Below are 23,720 nucleotides of genomic sequence, written 5' to 3'. Positions count from 1 at the left end.
TCGCTCCCTGCAGCCGGCCGCCGGGTGATCAGCTGATCGCTCCCGGCCGCCGGGTGATCAGCTGATCGCTCCCTGCAGCCGGCCGCCGGGTGATCAGCTGATCGCTCCCAGTAGCCGGCCGCCGGGTGATCAGCTGAGCGCTGTCACTTGCCGGCGCCCGGGCTTGCTGACGGCCGGGCGCTCAGCTGAACGTTCGGCCACCGCGAGCCAAAATAAAGTTTGATTTAAAAAAAAAAAAGCATGCGCAGTGAAATCCAGAGGATTCCGCTGCTCAAAACAACGTTATATGCTGCGTTCCTCCCGCTGGGCGGAAGCAATGGAGCGTCGCCCAGCGAAAGCAACGCAGGTCCTTTTGGTACAATCCGTCAAACATACAAGTCTATGGGAAACAGCGGAATCCGTTAACGGATTCCGCTGTTTCCCAAAAGGGCGGATTGTAACGGAAGGAAAATAACGCAAGTGTGAAAGTACCCTAAGACACTGTCTATTTTATTTTTTTTTTTGCCCCCCAAAAAAGCACTAGGGCTTATTTTTGGATGAGGTCTTATTCTTGGAGAAAAACGGTTGGGGGTAAGTTTACCCCCCAAAAAAGCAGACCCCCCCACTTCCCAGGAGACTCATACTCACCAGACCCGGACATCTGCGTGGCTCTCAGGTCCTCCCTGTGATCTCCGGTCGGTGCTGCATGCCGTTCTTCCCTGTTGCTGGCTGACACACTGACACACACAGCCCTATCGCATACACACACAGCAAATCACACACACAGCCGATCACAGATGCACACAGCCGATCGCAGGCACACACCCGATCGCAGGCACACACAGCCGATCGCAGGCACACACAGCCGATCGCAGGCACACACAGCCGATCGCAGGCACACACAGCCGATCGCAGGCACACACAGCCGATCGCAGGCACACACAGCCGATCGCAGGCACACACACAGCCGATCGCAGGCACACACACAGCCGATCGCAGGCACACACACAGCCGATCGCAGGCACACACACAGCCGATCGCAGACACACACACACACACACACACACACACACACACACACAGCTGATCGCACACATCACATCACATCCAGCACTTACGGCCGCAGGGAATGATGAGAGCAAGTCACGTGTCCTGCCGCAGGTCCTGTTCGTTGCACTCCACCGCACTGCCTCTCAGGATTCTGCCGGCGAGAAGAGATGTGTCGCTGGATGAGGTGAGTGTGTGTGCGATCCGATGTTTGTGTGTGTGATCCGATGTTTGCGTGTGTGATTTGATGTTTGCGTGTGATCCGATGTTTGTGTGTGAGATCTGGTGTGTGAGAGAGATCTGATGAGTGCGGGTGTGTGATCACTGCAGGTCCTGCCGCTCAGCATCGGGTTAGTGTAATTGCCGGGTGCCGCTCTCTATAATGAAGTGTCCTGCAATGTTTGTAACCTTTTTTAGCTACACGGACACTTCATTATTGATCCGGGACTAGGGCTTATTTTCGGGGGAGGGCTTATATTTAAACCTTGCTCCAAAAATGCTGAAAATCCCTGCTAGGGCTTATTTTTGGGGGAGGGCTCATTTTTGGAAAAACACGGTATGCAGACTTACAAGATAGGAAATTCTTTTATTCTCTTCTAGCGCCTTAATAAACTGATTCAATGAAATTATATACAGGTTTTGCCACCAACAAAGTAACATCATTTGGGTTGGTTTAAAGCTCTTCAGTACATCCAGCTCAAAGCAATCCTTATCAAGTGTCATTTCTGAAGTGCATATGCTGCAGATTGTAGGCACATTCAGTATAATATTCAATAATTCAATCAATATTTTAACTTAAAGGGAATATATCATCAGGATTTCACCATCCTCCCCCCTCAAACTATTTTTGTGCAAGTACTTCTTCAAAGACAAGTTCAACAATACCGTTACATGACTAGTCCATTGCTCTGTTAATGAGAATTCTGGGCTTGAATTGATTTTGAAAATGAGGAGGAATAAAGCCCGCTTTACACGCTGCAATGTATCTTACAATGTGTCGGCGGGGTCATGTCGTAAGTGACGCACATCTGGCATCGTAAGGTACATTGCAGTGTGTAACAGCTACGTGTGATTGCGATTGAACGTTAAAACGTTCATCGCATACACATCGTACCTTTCTCTAGAATTGCATGTCAGATTGTTCATCGTACCCGGGGTAGCACACATCGCAGTGTGTGGGCGGGATGTTTACGTCCCGCTCAGCTCCGCCCCTCTGCTTCTGTTGGCCGGCTGCCGCGTGACGTCGATGTGACGCTGAACGTCCCTCCCACTCCAGGAAGTGGATGTTCGCCGCCCACATCGAGGTCGTATGGAAGGTAAGTACGTGTGACGGGGGTTAATCGTTTGTGCGGCACGTTCAATAAATTGAACGTGCCACACATACGATGGGGGCTTTGCAAATCGCATACGATATTGTATGCGAAATTGCAACGTGTAAAGCAGGCTTTAGAGCTATGGTAGATCTGAGGCTTTTGTCACTCCAGTTATATTCCCTGCTCAGCACCTCCTCCTCCGGCGTGGCTGACAGCCTCTATGCGGTGTGAATTTGAACAAAGGAGATGTCAGTCAAGCCGGAGGAGGCTGCGTTGGGCGGAGAATAGAGTTGGTGTGACGGAGACTTCAGATCTACCATAGCTCTTCAGCCTCATTTGCATAACAATTCAAACCCTGATTTCTCAGTATTAGAGGAACGCACCAACCATGTAAAGGTATTGCTGTACTTGTCTGTGAGAGAGCTACTTGTGCATATAAATTGTGGGAGTGGGTGAAATCCTGTTGACAGATTTATCTCAAAATTTAAATTGTTGTCCGATCTTCCTGGAGTTGGTAGGATCCCCTTACAAATATTTTACACCCAGTTTTATAGTTGTGATAAACAATTTCAGTGTTTTTCCATTTATTTGTACGATTTTTTTTATTTTTTTTAATCTCTTTTTTCAGATCTTTATGTGTGCTCTTTGGACACTAATGCAGTTTGTGGTGATTTTTATGTTTTATGATCTTACACCAAGCCCTATGGAGTCACTACATCAAGAGCGTGAACCACTCTTGAAGCAAACTGACGATCAAAGTCCTTTATATGGTTCTATCAACTGTGTACATGACCCATCATCCAACCAGGATGATTTATCAAGCTTGGAAAACCCTGTCACAGCCTCGGATTCGTCAATAACAAATAATCCGATTTGCTCTCATGATTCTGAGAGAAATGAAACAACTAAGAAATCAGTGGTCGGTAAGGGCATCCAATGATAATTAATCTTTAAGATATTTATCAAAAATTGAAGGCAGTAGCAGTTTTACTACTTTGTTGCAAAAGAATGCTTAGCATTTGTGGAAACGTTGAGAAATGAGTGATCGAAGCAGATATAAGTACGATACACAGTATGTTCACATCTGAAATAGACCAAAAATCCCTCTAGTTTTCCTCCTAGTTAAACATATTTAAAGCACCACTTCAGCATCTGTGTTTTTTAGCGCTGGAGTGGATTTCTGAATGTAAGTCCCCTGTCATATACTCACCTTCCAGTCACATCACAAACTCCCAATGCATCTCTGAGAGCCAGAAGAGGCTCTCACAGAGTTATTCAGTTGTGCCCTCGATGAAACACTGGAGCTTACAGCAGGTCACAAATTTCTGGAGGTTTACCGAAGCAGTGGTGATAGAATATGAAGCCATTGGAAGGTGAGTATAGTACAAGGGGCAGGGGACGTAGATTTAAAACACCAATCCAGTGGTGCAATAAAAAAAAACAACTGCTTTAGTGGTGTTTTAAAGCACCACTCCAGCATATTTCTTTATTTCAGCGCTTATGTGGTTCTTTAAATCTAAGTCCCTTCCCCCTTGTCTTATACTCACCTTCCAGCATCTTTTTTATCATCTGTTTCACCATCTGCTTTCACCATCAGTGTCAGGCAACTTGTGATCTGACAGCTCGCTCCACTGTTTCAGGCCAAAAACACACTTCCGCATAAAAAATGTACGTCTCACGTTCCGTTTTTCGGGTCCATGTTCCGTTTTTTAGGGGCGTTTCTCCCGTACGTATGACATCCGTGTCATGGCGTATGCTCTCCGTGTGTACGTGTGGAATGTCCGTATTAGCATAAAATACGTACGTATGCAATCCGTGTGCCGTCCTTTTTTAGAGGTCCGCATTCTTACCCAAATAACGTTGTTAATCCTTCATCATGAGATCCTGGTGTTGTTAATTGGTCAATTTCCGTCCCTCATCGGTGGATAAGGATAAAAAACATTTCAAATCATTGTTTTTAGGCTCTTCCACTCATAAGACTGACTCCAAAATGTCTCTCTCCAATGAAGAAACCATATTTGCTATGGTTGATATCTAGGGGGTTTGGGGTTAGGAGACATATGCTTGAATATGAACCACCTGTTGAAAAAAAGGATGTGGATCCACCCCCTTGTCAAGCTAAGGAAGACGCATGGCCATTTTAATATTCTTTATGGAGAAATGCGCAAATTTCCACCTAAATTTCAAGCATACTGCTATATAACCATAACGTCCTTTGACAACATCCTTGGCCTTGTGCATCACCAATTGAAACATCAGGACATTTGACAATTTGACAATTGACCTGATAGATTGGAAACAAGTGTTGCTGATGTTTGGATTAAAAACTCACACGGACGATACGTGCTGAACACTGACATGCTACGTGTGCCGTCCGTGCAGGCACGGACCCATAGACTTTATCTGGTTTGTGCCTGCGTGTTGACGGCCAAAAACGGACATGTCGTCTGTGCGGGAAAACGCACACAGGTACTTAACACACGGACACACGTTCCGTGTGATTTTACGCGTGTGTGCCATCACCCATAGGGTAACATTGGTCAACGTGTCTCCGGTACGTGCAAAAATGTACCAAACACGTACCGGAGGCACGGATGTGTGTTGCGGGCCTCAAGGAGTGAGCCAGAGGTGACAACTCAATACAAGTCTGTGAGAGCCTCATTCTGGCTCTCATAGGCTTGCATTGAGAGCTTGTGACATAATTTCAGACTTCTTTGCAACATGGCTGCACGGTACCGAAGCGATACCAAAAAAAGATGAAAATGCCAGATGGTAAGTATAAGATTGGGGGCAGGAGACTTACATCAGTGGTGCTTCAAGGGGTTCTCATCCTTTTAAGACAATTTTTTTTATTGTACTTTTTAAATGCATATATTTGTGACTATAATTTTTTTTTAATTTTTATTCCAAATATTTAGCAAACTTTCCCATCTGTAGCCTCTGTGTTGCACTGTCTTTAGCAGGTTTCAGAATCAACTGAGAATCTATTAATTCAGCCGGTTATGGGGGCCTGAGAAGAGAGTTTGTAATGGTCTTTTTCTGAGTCCCTATTAGCTGATTTATGTCCGCAGAACACCTCAAAGTTTAACGTGCAGTGAAATAAAAGCTTGTAAAAGCCAAATAGTATATAATTTTACATGCATTTAAGTAAGGACAAAAAAAATGTCCTGAAATGTGGACAACCCCTTTAATTCTACATTAAGTTGCTGTTCTTTTTGCCTGGCATATTTAAGTATTCATTGGGGGACACAGTAGACCATGGGTGTATGCTTCTGCCACTAGGAGGCTGATATTGTGCAAAAACAGTTAGCTCCTCCAGTAGCATACACCCATAAACTGGCACGGAGGCAGACACTGGGGCAGTTCTCAGCCCCATTTCCACCTTAAATTTGTTGTGTTGTATTAATGATTTCCCTTTTTCTTTCAGCTTCAGCTTATGATTGGGCAGTACAGTGGAGTTGTCACTCTGTCATGCCACCTAGAGATTGAGAGAACAATGTGGGATTGTCACTTTTGTATTTTCGCTGGTCTGTCCGGCAGGACTCTAACCCCCTGACACATCAAGAGTGTTTGGTGCTCCCCAGTGGTCTCTCCTTGCCACCATAGCCCTGCCCAATTGCCCCCAAGAGCCTGGCACTCAGGGAGGGAAAACTGAACTAGTAACTTACAACCCCCCAATAAACATCGTCCTGGACGCCTGATGACCGTCTTCCTCAGTGTACTGCAAAGATGGATTCCGGGGCCTTCAGGATGGATATTCCATTAGATCTCAGGCTATGGGGGGCTCCATATATTTAAATACCAAAAGAACTTCAGATTCTAATAAAAGTATAATCCTTATTGAAATAAATTAAAATTGTAACACCCAGTGCTAGTGAACACAAATGCAGGAACAGTATTAGGGAATAATCTATGTAAATGGGATCCCTATAATGCCCTATGGGATCTTGCTCCTGCCTGACAACGGTGGGTATGACACCGTAACTTTTTGGGCGCCCCCGTTCCGCGTCGGCTATCCCTCTCTGTACCCTGTAATTAACAGTGAGCAATGAAATATTTAACACTAGAAGTCCCAGAAATTTCGAACTTTCTGGGTTCCAAAGGTAGACATGTTAAATGACCCGTCTCTGGGACTTCTAGTGTTAACTAAAGACTGCCAAAGAAGAGAGAATTAGGTGAAAGTGTGGAGTATATAATCACTTGACCTCTTAGTACCATATACGTGTATTGAAGCACACAAAGTACACAAGGTACTAGCACATGACTAATACATATCCCAGGATTCCAGGGTGTATGAAAAATTGCCCCAGCCAATCACTGAACACGTGTATGGACAGTCATAGGGAGGTTATATATGTATTCCCATTATATGCGTGACGTATTACATGATACATGGTATGTAATCAACATTAATATAATGGAAAATAATTATCCACAACATTAATATAATGGAAGAAAAATAGTTAAATCCATTAAACAATGTACATTCCCTGTCTCTATTAAGAGATAATGGCAATCAAAAACAAATCACACCGTCTGCAGAAATAAGGCTGGATTAAACATGAATTATCCAAGGAAGCAGAGATGCATTGCTTTTTCCTTGAAAGGTTGTTCTGCCTCATAGATGTTTTGTGGCAGTCAATATCCATTCAAACCAATTAAATATGAGCAATATATATGGGTAAATATAAAGCTACCCAGGGAGAATAAAAAGATAAATTACTTCCCTTAAATGATTGCTCTGCTTCGACGCATTTCCCCTTTTCAAAGATCCAAGGTTCATCAGGAGGCTGGAAAGGTTTTGAAATCTCTGGAGGAGTAATCCATGGCTGTGCGCACATTTCTGCAGATGGTAGGCAGGAGCAAGATCCCATGGGGCAGTATAGGGATCCCATTTACATAGATTATTCCCTTACTGTTCCTGCATTTGTGTTCACTAGCACTGGGTGTTACAATTTTAATTTATTTCAATAAAGATTATACTTTTATTAGAATCTGAGGTTCTTTTGGTATTTGATAGAACACTCAGCTCACTTGGATTGTATTTACGTTTTTTTTGCTCCATATATTTAGAAAAAAAATAAATTTCTTCTTTTATAAAATCTAACAATAATAATCAGAGAGGGAGTAGTACTTTTCCTTTTAATTGTACTTAAGTTGGGACAGAGATTTCCCTTTTATCTGTTCTCTTTTCCCCATGGATCCTCATTTTCTTCTCCAGCTGCTTTATCTGCGCTGCTCTGGTTCTCTTTAGGGCCAGCGTTCTACTTTAAACCCCTGCTTCATCACTGCCTGTTCCTGCGGTTGGGACATGCCCTACTCTCTCTTTTGGTGCGTGGAAACCCAGCACACCTTTTTTCAGTCTCCACCCCTTTTTCAGTGCCAACAGCACCACCTGCTCAGCGTCATCTTCCTCATCACGCTGGCTTGTCAGTGCCTGCAGCCTCCGTCCCCCTCCCGCATGCCAGGCTCCCAGTGCCTGCACTTTTCTCCTGCTTCTCAGAACCACTATCTACGCAGCTCTCCAAAGCTCAAACTGCTGAACCAGAGTAAGCTCTGCCACTTAAAGCAGCTCCTGCCCCAACAGCTCTTCCTCTGGCAGCTTTTTCCTTTCTATACCTAACCTCAAGGAGCCTTGCTCCCATTCTTGCGCTTGTCCTTTACTTTGCCTGTGCCTCTTGTCATAAAAAAGATTCCCTCTAACCAGACCTTGTTCCTTTGCACAAACTGTAGGCCGCACACTATGCCATTCCCTCAGGATCCCCCCACTGCCTGCAGTGAGAACATACCCCCTCCCCACGAGTGGGTCGCGGCTCTCCCAGTCAGTTGTTGACCTAATCAAGGTATCCGGCCTTGGTTTCAGTTATGGAATGCCTACTTAATTCAACCACCACTATGGGGGTCCCACTTGCTTACCAGGGCGAGTCGGACTCCCCACTTCCTCAACTCTGACATTATACGAGGGGCTGCTGATAAGTCTTTGGCTTTACCCAGAAATAAACGAGATAAGATGATGAAACTTTACATTTATTCCACATAATCTGCAATGATGTCAACATATTTCTTACATTGGTATTCCAAGTTCTGTAAGCTTAGCAAAAAGAAGGATTTCGGTTGTGCCTCAAGCCAGGCATCTGTAGCAGCCATTGCATCAGAAATGGTGTGAAATTTGGTACCCTTGAGGTGTTTCTTCAGGTTTGGAAACAATGATAGTCGGAGGGAGCTAGATCTGGTGAATAAGGTGGGTGGTCAACCAACTGGAAACCAAGCTCTGCCAGTCTTGCCATGCTCATTTGTGCAGTGTGAGCGGGGGCATTGTCTTGCAGGAACAAGATTCCTTTGGATAGCTTGCTGCACCTTTTGGCCTTCAGTGCTGCCTACAATAGGTTCCAAAAGTTCAATGTAATACCTTACATTGATGGTGGAAACCTTTTGAAGGTAGTCCATTAGCAGTACGCCCTCCTTATCCCAGAACACAGGCACCATTACCTTAGTGGCTGATTTTTGCATCCTGAACTTATTTGGAAGACGAGAGCCCCTGTGCTTCCACTCATTTGACTGCTTCTTGTTTTCAGGGTCATGCAAATAAATCCAGGTCTAATCCATAGTGAAGTTCTTATCAGTCCGGAAACGTTGACAAATGGACCGGGAATTTTTCAGTCACATGCTTCTCTGATCTGTTGTCAAACAATTGAGGACCCAGTTTGCAGATGGCTTCCTCATGTCCAAATGTTCATGGATAATGACACTGCTATTGCTTTAGCTGAAATTCGTCAGTTCTCTAGTATGAGGTTGTGCTTAGCATCGATGATCTCCGGAACAGCAACCACTCTCGATTGTACATGAGGTTCCTCATCATTGGTGCTGAAGTGGCCCTTTTTAAATTTGGCAACCCAGTTCTTAACTGTGGAATATGAAGGGCATTGATCCCCCAATGCCTGCGACATATCACCATGAATATCCTTCATGGACTTTCCTTGCAGAAAGAAGAATTTTATCACTCCTCTGCTCTCAGTTGCTGTGAATATTGCATTAGAGTCAGCCATTTTGTTTTCCCGCGTGCATAGAACACTGTTGCCATAAGCAACAAACACAAAATTTAGAAACCATATATTAGACACACAAGGCTTTCATGTGATGTAACATTTGTTACCATAGAAACAAAAAAAGATCACAAAGCCAAAGACATATCAGCAGCCCCTTGTAGACCACTTAGGAGATCCAAGAAACGAGCTCACACTAGTTCATCTTCTAGATCTCCCACTCCTTCAGCGTTCTCCAGAATGGCATCCTTCTCTCTTTCTCCTTCCTTCAACACTCCGGCAGGTCATGAGTTGTACCCCCAATTTAAATTTAATTATGACCTGGACTCTGAACAGATTTTTAAACTTCAGAATATGGTGGATACTCTGATTATAGCCGTTAATCAGACTTTCATCGTAAAGGATGAGGAACCGTATCAATCTGAACAGTCCGTACTTTTCAATAAGTTAAAGAGACCTCCTCGGATCTTTGCTAACCATGAAAAATTAGACTGAATGTTTACCAGGGAATGGGACATGTTTCCAAAAATGTAAACGCATGGAGGTTCTCTACCCTTTTGCATTTGATCCTTCTCTCTTCTCTAGTTTCTTTAAGGCCATTGATTCTCTCCTCAGGCCCTGTGTCATCATTCCCGTTCCTTCTCAGGAGTGCTTCTTAGGTTTCTCTTCAAACCTGTTTGTTGTCTCAAAGAAATGTGGTTCCATCTGCCCCATCTTGGACCTCCATGTCATTGAGGATCTCAAGTTATGGAACAGGTGCATCCGTCTCCACCACTTCAGGATGGAATCCGTCCGTTCAGTGATTTCCTCCATGGAGCTCGAGTAGTTTATATGTTCAGTAGGCATCCAGGATCCCTACCTGCATAAACCCATTTTTCCATCCCACCAGAGATTCCTGCTTTTCACAGTTTAGGAATCCCACTTTCAGTTTACAGCACTGTCATTTAGCTTATCAATAGCAACCAGGGTCTTGACGAAGGTGATGGTAGCCGTCATGTCCATCCTTCGGACCAGAGCTATCCTCGTTATCCCTTACCTGGACAACATCCTGATGGAAGCACCTTCTCCCTCAGCATGTTGAGAGAGTTTGAAGATCACTGCCTCTCTAAGAGATTTTTGTTCTCTCGGATGTCCCTCTTCATACTCTGTCCGATTCTGGGCAAGATGGTAGCTGCAATGGAGGCAGTCCCATTTGCTCAGTTTGTACACAAAATTTATGGGAAATAGGGCACAGCTTGACCATAAATACACTGGAAATCCAGAATTTAAATGTACAACAACAAGACACTTGCTGTATGCAAAACGTGAATAAGTTTGATAAGTGCAGTACATTAAAACACCATAAAAAATGGGAAGGACTCACAAAAAGAAAAATGAGTCCCCCATATATCAAAGGGTACATACACATCAATACCTCAATAGCAAAGAGTAAGCAATATAGGCTATCAACCATATACAGCCAAAAAGTGTAAATACATAGTAATATGTGTAACAATCATGTTAGAAAGCTACAGAACAAGGAAAACCTGCAATACAATACCATGGTCTGAATTGTAAAAAAAGGTAATGTGGATGTACCTGCCCGCCCCACGCGTTACACCACCGAATGTGGCTTCATCAGGGGTGTACTCTAATAGGTTGTATTCACCATTTGCTCAGTTTCACACTTGCCCCTTCAGCTTTTTCTCCTAAAAAGATAGGACAATCCACTCAGTTCCTGGAATAGCCATTAGTACTTCCTTCCCGGGTCAAAAAATCTTTGGAATGGTGGAGATGATCCCCCATCCGTACTTTGTGGAAAATCGTTCCTGCCAATTAACTGGAAGATCATAACGATAGACTCCAGGCTTTCTTGTTCCCTTACGGTACAAGGCGATGGAACGCCTAGGAACCATCTCTTCCTATCAACATTCTAGAACTAGCAATTCTCCTAGGTCTCCTTCATTGGCAGGAGCTTCTCTTGGCCGTCCAATCCTTATCCGATCTGACAATGCGATGGCATATATCAATCACTGAGGAGGAACTCGAAGGCGGGTAGTGATGCTAGAAGTTGCTCAGGTCATGTCCTGGGCTGAACAGAATATACCAGCAATCTCAGCAGTACACATTCTAGGAGTGGGCATCTAGGCTGCCTACTTGCTTAGCCGAGAGGGCCTTGCCACTGGAAAATTGCCCCTGAACCCAACATTCTTCATGTAAATCTGCCTCAAATTGGGGACGCCTGATGTCAATTTGATTCCGTCCAACCTAAACCACAATGTTCCTCAGTTCATGCCCCGATCTTGCGATCCCCTAGTGATTGACTTCGACTCCCTGGCGATTTTCTGGTCCTAGTTCTCCCTTCCACATCTGTTTCCACCTCTACTGCTGATTCCTATCCTGGTCAAAAAGATCAAGACAGAAGGTATGCCTGTCATACTAGTGTCTCCAGATTGACCCACAAGGCCTTCTAAACCAACCAGGCCGCTCCCATGGTTTTCTCCTTACCTGCCCTGCTGTCCTTCCTGCAGTCAGGTTTTGATTCTGGCCTTTCCCTTGTCTATCTTAAGGGTCAGGTATTTCCATTCTGTTTCAGAGAAACCTTTCATCTTGTCCCCAGGTTAGGACCTTCCTTTAGGGGGTTGCAGATCCTGTGTCTCCTTACTGTGCTCTGGTAAAGCCTTGGGACCTCAACCCAGTTCTAGACGTCCTTCAGACGTCCCATTTTTGAATGGCTACAAGAAGTTTCTCCATCCTTCCTCTTCTGGCAGGTTTCCATCTTGGAAGACATCACTTCAATCAGACAAGTATCCAACCTTATGACCCTCTCCTGCAACTCCCCCATCTGGTGTTCCATCAGGACAAGGTGGTTTTATGTCCGACTTCATCCTCTCTCCCTAAAATGGTTTCTTCTTTTCACCTTAAAGGGATCCTGTCACCAGGTACTCCTTCTTCTGAAGCCGGCGTGCGTGACGCGTCCTATGTCATACACCCTCGCCGGCATTGAAGTCCCGTGCAGGCGCACTTTGATCTGCCCTGAGCAGGGCAGATCAAAGTATTGTAGTGCGCCTGCGACGCAGGACATCAATGCCAGCGCGTGTGCATGACGTAGGACGAAGGAGGAGTAAGATGGCCGAAAGAGGAGGCGCTGGTCCCGGAGAACAGCGCCACCAATCTGATCAGTTTTCACCACACCGACCCCTTAGGTGAGTATTCTAAAGTGTTTTTTATGTTCTACACAGCGGCTTGGGCTCTTATATTCAGCATGTTAGAATGCTGTATACAAGAGCCCACTGGTGTTGGTCGCAGCTTATAGGGCCCAAATCTAGTGACAGGTTCCCTTTAACTAGGACATTATTTTCCCTCTGTTCTGCCCGTCTCTCTCTCACTCTCGGGAACGGTCACTGCATAAACTGCACCTAATGAGAGCACTCCGCCACTGCATCACTGGGACAGCTTCTTTCAGGCGAACTGACACTTCGTGATTCTGAACGGTCATCGCAGAGGAGTTCTTTCCTTTAGATGCACCCATTGCCTGCTTCTTGCCTGCTATCTTGTAAGCTCACCAGCTAAAAGAGAGCATGCCCACTCAAGATCACGGCTCATTGGGGACCTCCTGGGCTTTCCATCACCAGTCTCCTTTCTCACAATTATGCATGGCTGCTATCTGATCTTCCATTTATACCTTCACAAGATTCCACAGAGTTGACACCTATGCTTCGTTGGATGTGAGTCTGAGTAGAAGGATTCTGGAGGACGCAGTGGTCCGAGCTCAAACTTTAGAGTACTATCCAGTGCCTGCAATTGGGACTGTGTTAGGACATCCCATGGTCTCGTGTGTCCTCTCAATGAAGCAATAAAGAAAAAGAAGATTTTGGGTACTCACCGTGAAATGTTTCTTGGAATCTTCATTGGGGACACAGCACCCGCCTTGTATTCAGTTACTATATGTTCTGCTGTTTAACTACGTTACTTCAATATTTTCTTACCTTACTGTTGCTTCTCCTTATGTTGTCTCACTAACTGATATTCTCCGTGCCAGTTGGTGGAGGTATACTACTGGGGAAGAGCTAACTTTTTTGCATAGTGTCAGCCTGATAGTGGGAGCACCATATACCCATAGTCTCCTGTGTCACTTAATGAGGGATCCAAGAAAGATATTTTATGGTTAGTACCCAAAATCTTTTTACTTACACTTCAAATTAATTTACCTAAAGAAAATACCAACACGCATTTACTGCTGCGATGTTTGCAGCACTGTGGATCAACATGTGAAACACCTGTCAGGTTTTGCATGCAGATTCTACTGGAATATATAGCACGCTTATTGTCATATGTTTTTCTTTTCTATGGCACAGACAAGAATCTGATAACACCACTCATATGTACTAGATATTGAAAAGGGCAGATTATGTGGCAGCTGATTAGGTGATAACTTGCTGATCTGTAGGGGACCCACTGCTTGGTTCCGTTATGTCTCATTGGAATGGAGCTATGTTCCCTTATGTGTGCCACTGCTCTTTTCATAGCGTATGGTACTGCTTGAGAAAGCCAAGCAATGTATCACCAGTAGTTTGAGAGAGAATTCAAGGATGCACTCCCAGCAAAAAAAATGTTATCCTTCAATCCCTATTAATTGTGTATGTAATCTATTGTAGCTGCATACCTACTAATCACCATGTTTTTCACTTTCCAGCTTCGCTCTGGTCCTATTTTAGATCAGGTGACTGCAGGTTAGATGTAGCTGGATCACATATTTGTGCATGGACCGTAAGTCATTTTCACATTGTAAGTCTATGTAGCCTATCCTGAGGTTCCATAGAGTTATATTGGTGAAAGTAGCACTGCCCTACACAGCTGTCCCTGTCCCTGACCTAGAAGAGGACTGGAGCAGCTCTGAAAACCAAGAGATTCTGCAATGGGTGAGTATTTTAATTCAGATTTAATTAAAATACAGTACATTACAGATACATTTATAAACAATTAGAGGATAAAATGTTTGCTGAAAGACAATCTTTATGAATGATTTTGTTATTCATGTTTTCTATTAAGGTCTAGTACATGGGATTTTTTTTTATATTTACTCTTTCAATCTCATTGCCTCTTATAGGGTTAGTAAGGGAGGAGATTGTGGTGCTTTTGACTGCTCAGTTTGTTACTTTCTTTAACCAGACCGCACTGGAGGTGAGTATAAAGGTATATAAACAGGTAACATAATTGGAGCAAAACACTGGTCTCATATGTTTCCATATTCTTCTTTAGACTTTAGTGACACCTCTAGCACAAACATACCTTGGATTTGAGGATCTGCAAAACTCACTGCTATACTTCCTGTGTGGGATTGAGGTATGTATTCTAAATAGAGGCTTTTAGGTGTTGATCGTTAGTAAATCGGTGTTGGCAATAGAAATCCACTTATTTGATTACATAGTCATTTTAATCACAGTGGATGTACCAAAAGGTTAAAAAGTGAGTTTTCAAAAGTTTAAAATCTAGGCCCCATTATCATAAAAATCTTAAAACTTAGTTTGTTTAGGATTCTGCTTGTATAACAGTATTTTGCTGCTAATGCATGCTACTATCTTCTAATTTGCTTATAATTTCTATAGGTTAAATTTTTGAAAATTTTATTTAATATTGTGAATGTTATTTTAGGGATCACCGTATTGCTTTAGTTGCTACAGTGCTTTAGCAGTATTTAGATATATTCTGCACTTATAGTCTGGAGATGGTGATTGACTTCTGTAGGTGAGTATAGGCATACTCTGTGTAGAGGGCATTATTCAAGGATGGGGAAGAGTGAGCATTGACATCAGCTATTGAGAGGTGATCAGCATATTGTCAGACTCTGTTTTAAATTTATAATAAAGGTGTTAAAGGGAATCTGGGTCATTCCGTGTCAAGTGGACCAGTTTTAAAAATCGTCCCCACTCGACGTTCTCCGATTTTGCTGAAAATTTATAAGGATCTACATGTATGTTTGAAAAGAGGTTCTGTAAATTTTTAGGGCCAGATCTCAAATATATTGGGCACTGTTGACCTTTCACTGGAGGCCCCCCCAAGCCTGCGGCTTCAGCTAAGAGGATTTTGCAAACTTTGGCACATAGCCATTAGAGTTCTATACTGGCTATGATGCTGAAATTTGGCATACTAGCTCAACTTTTGCTGCTAAACGCGATAAAATTATTACCGGCTATGACAAAACAATATTTCGGCCGCAATTTTGTGTCAAAGTAGCTTGCAAAACGCCTCGCATAAAATTTATGCCAAACTTTGCCCATATATAACTCAAGACCAAAAACCAATAGGAACTGGTGCTTTACCCTGTACAACAAACATCTTCATGACTGTGCATTGCTGCAATATCACGGTCACAGCATATGTATTTGTGGAAATATTCACACCCACATATGATGAAAAACTTAAAAAAAACCCGAATTTTACCTATTTTTAGGTCAAATTTCCCAAAAAGGGTACCCCTAAAATATATTAATTCTGTTATCATTTGAAAGAGCACATTTTTCTCTACAAGGATCATTGGGGTTTTTTTTTTGGAGTCTCTCCATTTAAGAAAAGAAAAATGCCCTGAACATGGTGTTATTTATTAATACGCAATGAATGCTAACTGCACTATTCAAACCCTTGCGTTGGTCCATGGTGGTTATACCACAACCAATTCCCTAAGAATTGGTCTTATAATCCTATTAAGAATTGTAATAATGCTGTCTTTCGAGAATTGGCAGCCCCATCGCCTAGGAGCCATGGCCGATAGCCGTGCAAGGCCAGCCGCGGGTGGTCTCTTTATCGCAGGTTCCAAAGCCTGAGGGTGGGGGTCTTTGCCTAGGATCCCAAGCCTAATATTGGGTATCTTTTGTTGGTTCCCAAGCCATAATGTTCAGTCTAAGTAAGTGGTCTGGAATTGTTGCTGAATTTGCAACATAATGGGTTCAGAGAAGCTGTATTGTCGGCCCATTGCTGGTGCAGCTGGTGCTGGAATTATTGCAATCATCGACTGCTCGGGAATCCAGCATGTATCATTTCTCACAGGCCAGTGAAAGAAGCTAGCTGGTGCATGAGGATGCATAAAATGTATTAATGCATCATGGTCGTCGACTGAAATTTCAGAAATATTTCCAATCCACCAGTTCCTATCGTAAGTGCAGGCAATGTATTGCCCTGGCTGGAGGTTTGCAATTGGCACAAAAGGCATTTCTGATCTGACAGATCCATCTACATGGGCAATGAAAGATGAAGGGTCATTTCACACCCTTGAAATGCGAATCTTTTTGTCATCAATTTCATTCTCCATCACTAAAAAATAAATAATATATGCATTAAAATGTAACAATAGTCAATAGGTTTATAGGTTTTTGATTTATAATAGACATTGCTAGCAACAATACAACTCTGTAACATGTGATAAGAATCTGAAAATCAAACAAAATCAATGCATTACGTGCATACATAACACCATGTTCAGTGGCATTTTTCTTTTCTTAAATGGAGAGACTCCAAAAAAAACCCCAATGATCCTTGTAGAGAAAAATGTGCTCTTTCAAATGATAACAGAATTAATATATTTTAGGGGTACCCTTTTTGGGAAATTTGACCTAAAAATAGGTAAAATTCGTTTTTTTAAGTTTTTCATCATATGTGGGTGTGAATATTTCCACAAATACATATGCTTTGACCGTGATATTGCAGCAATGCAAAGTCATGAAGATGTTTGTTGTACAGGGTAAAGCACCAGTTCCTATTGGTTTTTTGTCTTGAGTTATATATGGGCAAAGTTTGGCATACATTTTATGCGAGGCGTTTTGCAAGCTACTTTGACACAAAATTGCGGCCGAAATATTGCTTTGTCATAGCCGGTAATAATTTTATCGCGTTTAGCAGCAAAAGTTGAGCTAGTATGCCAAATTTCAGCATCATAGCCAGTATAGAACTCTAATGGCTATGTGCCAAAGTTTGCAAAATCCTCTTAGCTGAAGCCGCAGGCTTGGGGGGGGCCTCCAGTGAAAGGTCAACAGTGCCCAATATATTTGAGATCTGGCCCTAAAAATTTACAGAACCTCTTTTCAAACATACATGTACATCCTTATAAATTTTCAGCAAAATCGGAGAATGTCGAGTGGGGACCACTGGTCCACTTGACACGGAATGACCCATCTGTAAGCATGACCCCCCCCTCCCCCCCCGCCCAAACTATGAAAGCACTACTTGAGCATATACAAAGACGAGGCCAGTTTGTTCCTCTATTACTGAAAAATCAGGCATTTTAAATTGATATGAAAATGAGATTTAAGAGCTATGGTATATCTAAAGCCTCTGTCACTCCAGTTCTATTCACCGCCCAGCGCCGCCTCCTTCTTTTTAAGTAACTGGCTCAATGCTGTGTGACTTCAGTCAAAGTTGCCATCAGCCAAGCAGGAAGCTGTGGGAATAGACCTGGAGTTAATCTACCCAAAAGACAGTAGTTAAAATCTCAAAACTTTGAGAGTAGTTAAAATCTCAAAACTTTGAGATTATATAGCTCTTACAGATAATGAAATTGAAAATATATGGAAAAAAAATTTTTAACCCCTTCATGACCAATGACAGATCTATCCGTCATGGAGCGTGTGAGGTTAAGCCCCGCCCCCTGCCGTGGGCAGGCCGCAGCGATCCGCGCACATATCAGCTGTTTTCAACAGCTGACATGTGTGCCTGCATGTTACGAGTGGAATCGCTTCCACTCGCAACATTTAACCCCTTACATCTCGCTGCCAAAGTCTGGCAGCGAGATGTATATGCGCACAGCCATTACATTTGCTTACCGCCGCCCCCACTGGAAGTCACGTGCGTGATCACGTGACTTTTGGTGGTTGCCATGGAAGCACAGGGTCATGTGATGACGCCTGTAGCTAACATGAGTCACTTCCTCTCAATGCCGGCATAGTGCCAGCACGGAGAGTAAAGCACCATATCTGCAGATCTTAGCTCTGTAGCTGAGATCTACAGATATGGCAGAGCGATCGGATTGCTGATCGCTATAGCCCCCTAGGGGGACTAGTAAAATAAAAAAAAGTAAAAAAAAAAAAGTTTTAAAAAAAAAAACACCTAAAAGTTCAAATCACCCCCCTTTCGCCCCATTGGAAATTTAAAGGGTTAAAAAATTAAAAAATATATACACATATTTGCTATCGACGCGTTCAGAAATGCCCGATCTATCAAAATCTAAAATCAATTAATCTGATCAGTAAACTGCATAGCAGTAAAAAAATTCCAAACGGCTAAATTACGTTTTTTGGTCGCCACAAGTTTTGCGCAAAATGCAATAACAGGCGATCAAAACGTAGCATCTGCGCACAAATGGTACCATTAGAAATGTCAGCTTGAGACTCAAAAAATAAGCCATCACTGAGCCATAGATCCTGAAAAATGAGAATGCTACGGGTTTCGGAAAATGGCGCCAAACGTGCGCCACATTTTTATTGGACAAACGTGTGATTTTTTTTTAACCCCTTAGATACAAGTAAACCTACACATGTTTGGTGTCTACAAACTCGCACCGACGTCAGGCATCATAATGACACATCAGTTTTACCATATAGTGAACACAGTGAATAAAATATCCCAAAAACTATTGTGCGATCATACTTTTTTTGCAGTTTTTCCACACTTGGAATTTTTTGGCTGTTTTCCAGTACACCATATGGTAAAACTTATGGTTTTATTTAAAAAGTACAGCTCGTCTCGGCTCTGGGGCTGAAGGGGTTAATATTACAATTCATTCCCTATAAATAAAGGTCTTGGCATTCAACTGATAGTTATTATACTAAATAGCATTAATTAATATGGGGAGTTTGGTTAAAAGAGCCCACAATCTAATAAACTGCTATTGAGAACACCTGGTTTAATCCCATGGAGATGACCTGTGATATGTGCTGTGCTTGGAGAAGGAATTGCTCAACGGGTCTCTTCCTAAACCCATTTGAGACCTGTCATTATCTCAAGCTGCCTGACATTAGGGTACCAAGATATTGCCAGCACGTTCTCATTAACTTTAAGCTGGAAAATGTACTTGTTGCCTACGTGCGTCAGGAAAGATCGATTTTTATGGATTTATGCCCCCCTCTCTATTGAGTCAAATGTGGCAACTATCATCCAGAATGTTTGTTTTGTTTCTTTTACCTTCCACTGTATTAACTTGTCACATGTAGCTGAGGTCAAAGATCCGCGGTTTTGCCCATGGTTCATTGTCACAATGCGGCTCACATGACAGTTATGATATATACAGAGTTTTTTTTAGTGTCTCTAGGATATAGGGTAGGGCTGCAGGGGTTGGGCACTTGTGAACATGATTTCAGCATGTCTACAGGTATCGCTGTCAGGATGAAATCAGCACATTTGTAGTTGAGGCCATACATACATACTAATTATGGTTTATAACATTAGGCTGCATAATTAATTCTTGTTATTCAATGTGACCATGACTAAGGTATAAAGTATGATGGATTTATAAAAAAAAATGTATAAAGTATTATTGCATTTATTTAAAGCATCCACCTTAAATTATGAAATTAAATTATGTCCAACATTTTATTACACATTTATTTAACCCTTCCTGACACATGATGTACATGTATAACACAGCCGGTTCTGTGCATAGCAGATACTGACTGTGTCTCTGACGTCACCCACCACTAACGGCAGCAACCAGACCTAGCTCTGATTGCTATTGTTTAGCCACTTATGCTGCTGTATTGCAGTATATAGTACAAGCGAACCATCTGTCACTTGTTCATGTTCCCAAAAGGGGCTAAAAATAATGTAAAAGTAAGCCAAAAAAAGTTTTAAAAAAATATTTAAAGTTTAAATCACCCACTGGTCCCAGTTAAAAAATAAAGAAAAACCTGTAAATAAACAGAAGAATAGACATATAAATCATAATAATGAAAATTTGGAATCTGCTTGTAAAAGTCACATTGAAGTATATCACAAAAGTGAGTACACGTCTCTCACATTTTGTAAATATTTTATGTATTTTCGTGGGACAAAACTAAAGATATGACCCTTTGATACAATGTAAAGTAACCAATGTACATCTTGTATGACAGTGTCAATTTTGTATGCCCTCTAAATAACTAAGCACTCAGCCATGCAGTCTCTGAATGGCACTCACTGGAGTAAAAACAATGTGATCGATCAGATGCCGTGTGTAAGAAGAAAAAAAAAAAAAAGCTCCCCCCCCACCCCCCCCCATCCTCCAGGAATGCTCGTATATGGCTGGCTGTATATGTGCACAGAGCCAGGCTGCCCAATAATTGACATGCATTATAATTATTACTCAAGTCAGAATCCAACCTGCTCGACTTGAGGAAAGAGCACTCAAGCATCTTAGTGCTCGCCCGTCACTATTTATGACTAGTGATGGGCGGACCCAAACCATAGCAGTCCGGACCCATGCGGATTTAAAGGTACCCAAGTGCTGGGCCTGGGCCTGGAATTCTCAGGAAATTCCGGGTATTGATCCAGATCCGGCACTCCGGTAATAAAAAAAAAAAAAAAAATAATAAAGCAAGCAAGCTGTACTTACCAAGTCAGCGGCATGGCTGTAATAACTGCTCCCGCGGCCACTCATTCTGCTTCCAGGGCCGCTCGTTACCTTCATTGCATATGCATTGCTTTCCCCACCCACTGGCGTCTGTGATTGGTTGCAGTCACACCGCCCGCCCCCCCCATGCTGATAGACAGCATGTGTGACGCTTCCAATCACAGACCTGGTCTGCAGGTCTACCGTACAGTAAAAATAAATAAATAAAAAAATTGGCCTATGGCCCCCCCATATGCCCCAGGGCTGTGGAGTACTCCGTACCGGGCGTGTGTGACACTCAGGGGAGTCGTGGTCGCGGCCAATGCCTGGTTCCATGACCCCGGGGGTCGGTCCGAATATATAAAGGGTTAAATTAAAAGAAAAGAGGTTTTGTCGACTACGCCACTTGCAATGTGTGGCCAGGTTATTGAAGCCGCCGCTTCGGGGTTCTGCTGGGGCTTGTGGAATGATGCAGCCTGGATGTTTGAAGCCCTCCGCAAGCAGGGACGGGCCCCAGCAGTGAATGATAGGGATAGTAGTGGGAAACTGTCTATGTGATGATCAAGAACACAGTCCACACCAGTATTGCAGTTTCCACTTGCCTTTACTTTGTTGCGGTGGTACCTGAACCCACGGGTGCCGGTCCCAGGTGTACCCGCTCCCCTTGTTCTCCATTCCAGCTGTGACCTGGGTTGGCTGTCCTCCGTGCACACTTGTTGTTGATGGGCTCCCGTGGCCTAGAGCTGCTTGGGAACCCCTCTGTTTCTGTCTTGGTCCTATTGCAGGCAGCGTGGACTATTTAAGGGGTTCAGTCCCCAGTCCCTCTTTGCTGCTTGTGCTTCAGATGTTTTTGGGTTGGTGATGGACCCTGGAGATCTTCTCGCTGGGCAGAGTTAACAGCTGACCATAAAGTGTCCCACTGTCCTTGGGTCTGCACCCCGCCTTGTACTGAGTACTGTGATCCTTGGTTCCACACTTCCACAGGCCTCCCGTGGTTCCTGGAGTCTGACGCTTTCACAGGTAACCCACGGTGCCTGGAGTCCCGGTTCTGTACTCCACAGTCACTCACTCCTTTTACAGCACTCCGGTGGTTCTTCAGGTCAGTTTCTGTACTTTACACTTTCTACTACTTCACTCCTCACCTTCTTGCTTCCTCACTCGACTTTCCACTTCCGTCAACTCCTTCTAACAGACTGCACATCACTTCCTCCCGCCTTTTCCAACTGACCACTGGCCCTTCCCCCTCGCTGGGTCACTCCCTCAGGTTGGGTGGCTACCGTCCAATCAGTGCCCTCCCCTTTTACCTGTTACTAGGCTGTCTCCCAGTTTGGTGTTGGGGTTGTGTGTGTGGCCTGAAGGTGCTGGTGTGTTGACTCTGGCACGGATATTCCGGGGTTTGGGTTTCCACGGGTTACATTTGTGGCACCCGGTACCTTAGGGGTGCTACATTATGATATCCAGCATAGATCAAGCATGCGGCTATAGACTGCAGCCCCCAGCCATGCACTTATCTTGGCTGTGTATTAAAGCAAGAGGATCTGCATGCAGCTTTTTTGTTTAATTATTTAACTAGATCATTTTAAAAGATGGCGTGCGGTCATCCCCCCCCACCCCCCCAATTTTACTACTCAGCCACGATAAAGCCCAACAGGTGGAGACTAATATTCTTAGGCTCGGGAGACCTATGGTTGTTTGGCCCCCCAGCCTAAAAATAGCAGCCTGCACTTGTCCCATATTGCCGCATCCATTAGATGCGAAAATCCCAGCACTTTACCCTGCACTTCCCGATTGCCCTGGTGCGGTGGCCATCGGTGTAACAAGGGGTTAATTGCAGCTCACAGCTGCCACTAAGCCCTAGATTAGTAATGGGAGGTGTCTGAGATTCCCCCATTACTAATCTGTAACTGAACGTAAATGAACACAAACACCAAAAATCCTTTATTTGAGATAAAAGACAAAAAAAACACCCTCTTTCACCATTTTTTTTTAACCCCCAAACATCCCTTCAGGTCCCACATCATCCATACCAGGTCCCACAATGATTCCAGATCTGCTACATCTGTAGTCACGGGGAACGATCATGGTACATAGTACTTGAAGATTTCCCAGAAAAGTGCTCAGGCTCCCCATTGACTTGCAATAGATTCGTTATTTGTGACAAATACTGGAATAGTACTCTGTATTTGGATACCATAATTCGAACCTGAATATTTCACTGTTCAACCATCTCTAATTACAGCGTACCTATATATAAAAGCAACCTCTTCTAATCTGAAATACATGTTTTTATAGTTTTTTTTTATATTTTATTGTAATTTAACTTAGTATTTCTATGTCTGCAGATGCTGTTTGGTTTTCTTGTGGTGCGTACCCTCAGCCGCTGCTGTTCAGATCGCATCATCCTGGCATTTGGACTTTTTATCTGTAACATATCCTGCATTTGGTGCCTCCTGTTCTTGGCAAAACCCACAGGTGAGTGGGTCACATTTAATGTTTAATTATTTTCAATTCTATGTATATGATTTGGCTTTAGTCCTTAAGTCTTAAAATTTGTGTGCAAATTTTAGTTTTGCTTGGTCACCAGATTAAACCACCAATATACATTGCAGGGGTTCTCCAGGAATAATAAAAAAAGGATTAAAGAAAATGCCATTACAAGTTCTTTTCTAAATACCTATAGTTAGCAAGTCAGAAATATTTGGTTTAGGGTAGAATTATACTGACCACCCCCTTGTTACACCGGAAAAAAACTTTACTTGAAAGCTATGACAAGTGACTTCGAGC

General features: G+C 43.3%; 1 protein-coding gene across 2 annotated transcripts in view; it reads left to right on the top strand.

Moving 5' to 3' along the window:
- The window catches only part of LOC142296568 (major facilitator superfamily domain-containing protein 8-like), an 88,602-nt gene that overhangs the window by 49,250 nt on the left and 15,632 nt on the right, over positions 1 to 23,720 (top strand). For both annotated transcript variants that reach the window (XM_075340337.1, XM_075340336.1), the window contains 4 exons: positions 2,968 to 3,262; positions 14,472 to 14,545; positions 14,624 to 14,707; positions 23,279 to 23,408. In XM_075340337.1, the coding sequence (XP_075196452.1) occupies positions 2,968 to 3,262; positions 14,472 to 14,545; positions 14,624 to 14,707; positions 23,279 to 23,408 (583 nt within the window). The remainder of the gene's footprint in view (positions 1 to 2,967; positions 3,263 to 14,471; positions 14,546 to 14,623; positions 14,708 to 23,278; positions 23,409 to 23,720) is intronic.

This window comes from Anomaloglossus baeobatrachus, chromosome 3 (genome assembly GCF_048569485.1).
Source record: "Anomaloglossus baeobatrachus isolate aAnoBae1 chromosome 3, aAnoBae1.hap1, whole genome shotgun sequence".
NCBI classification, from domain to species: Eukaryota; Metazoa; Chordata; class Amphibia; order Anura; family Aromobatidae; genus Anomaloglossus; species Anomaloglossus baeobatrachus.
The sequence above is the reverse complement of the archived record's forward strand: the minus strand, read 5'-3'. Positions and strand labels throughout refer to the sequence as shown.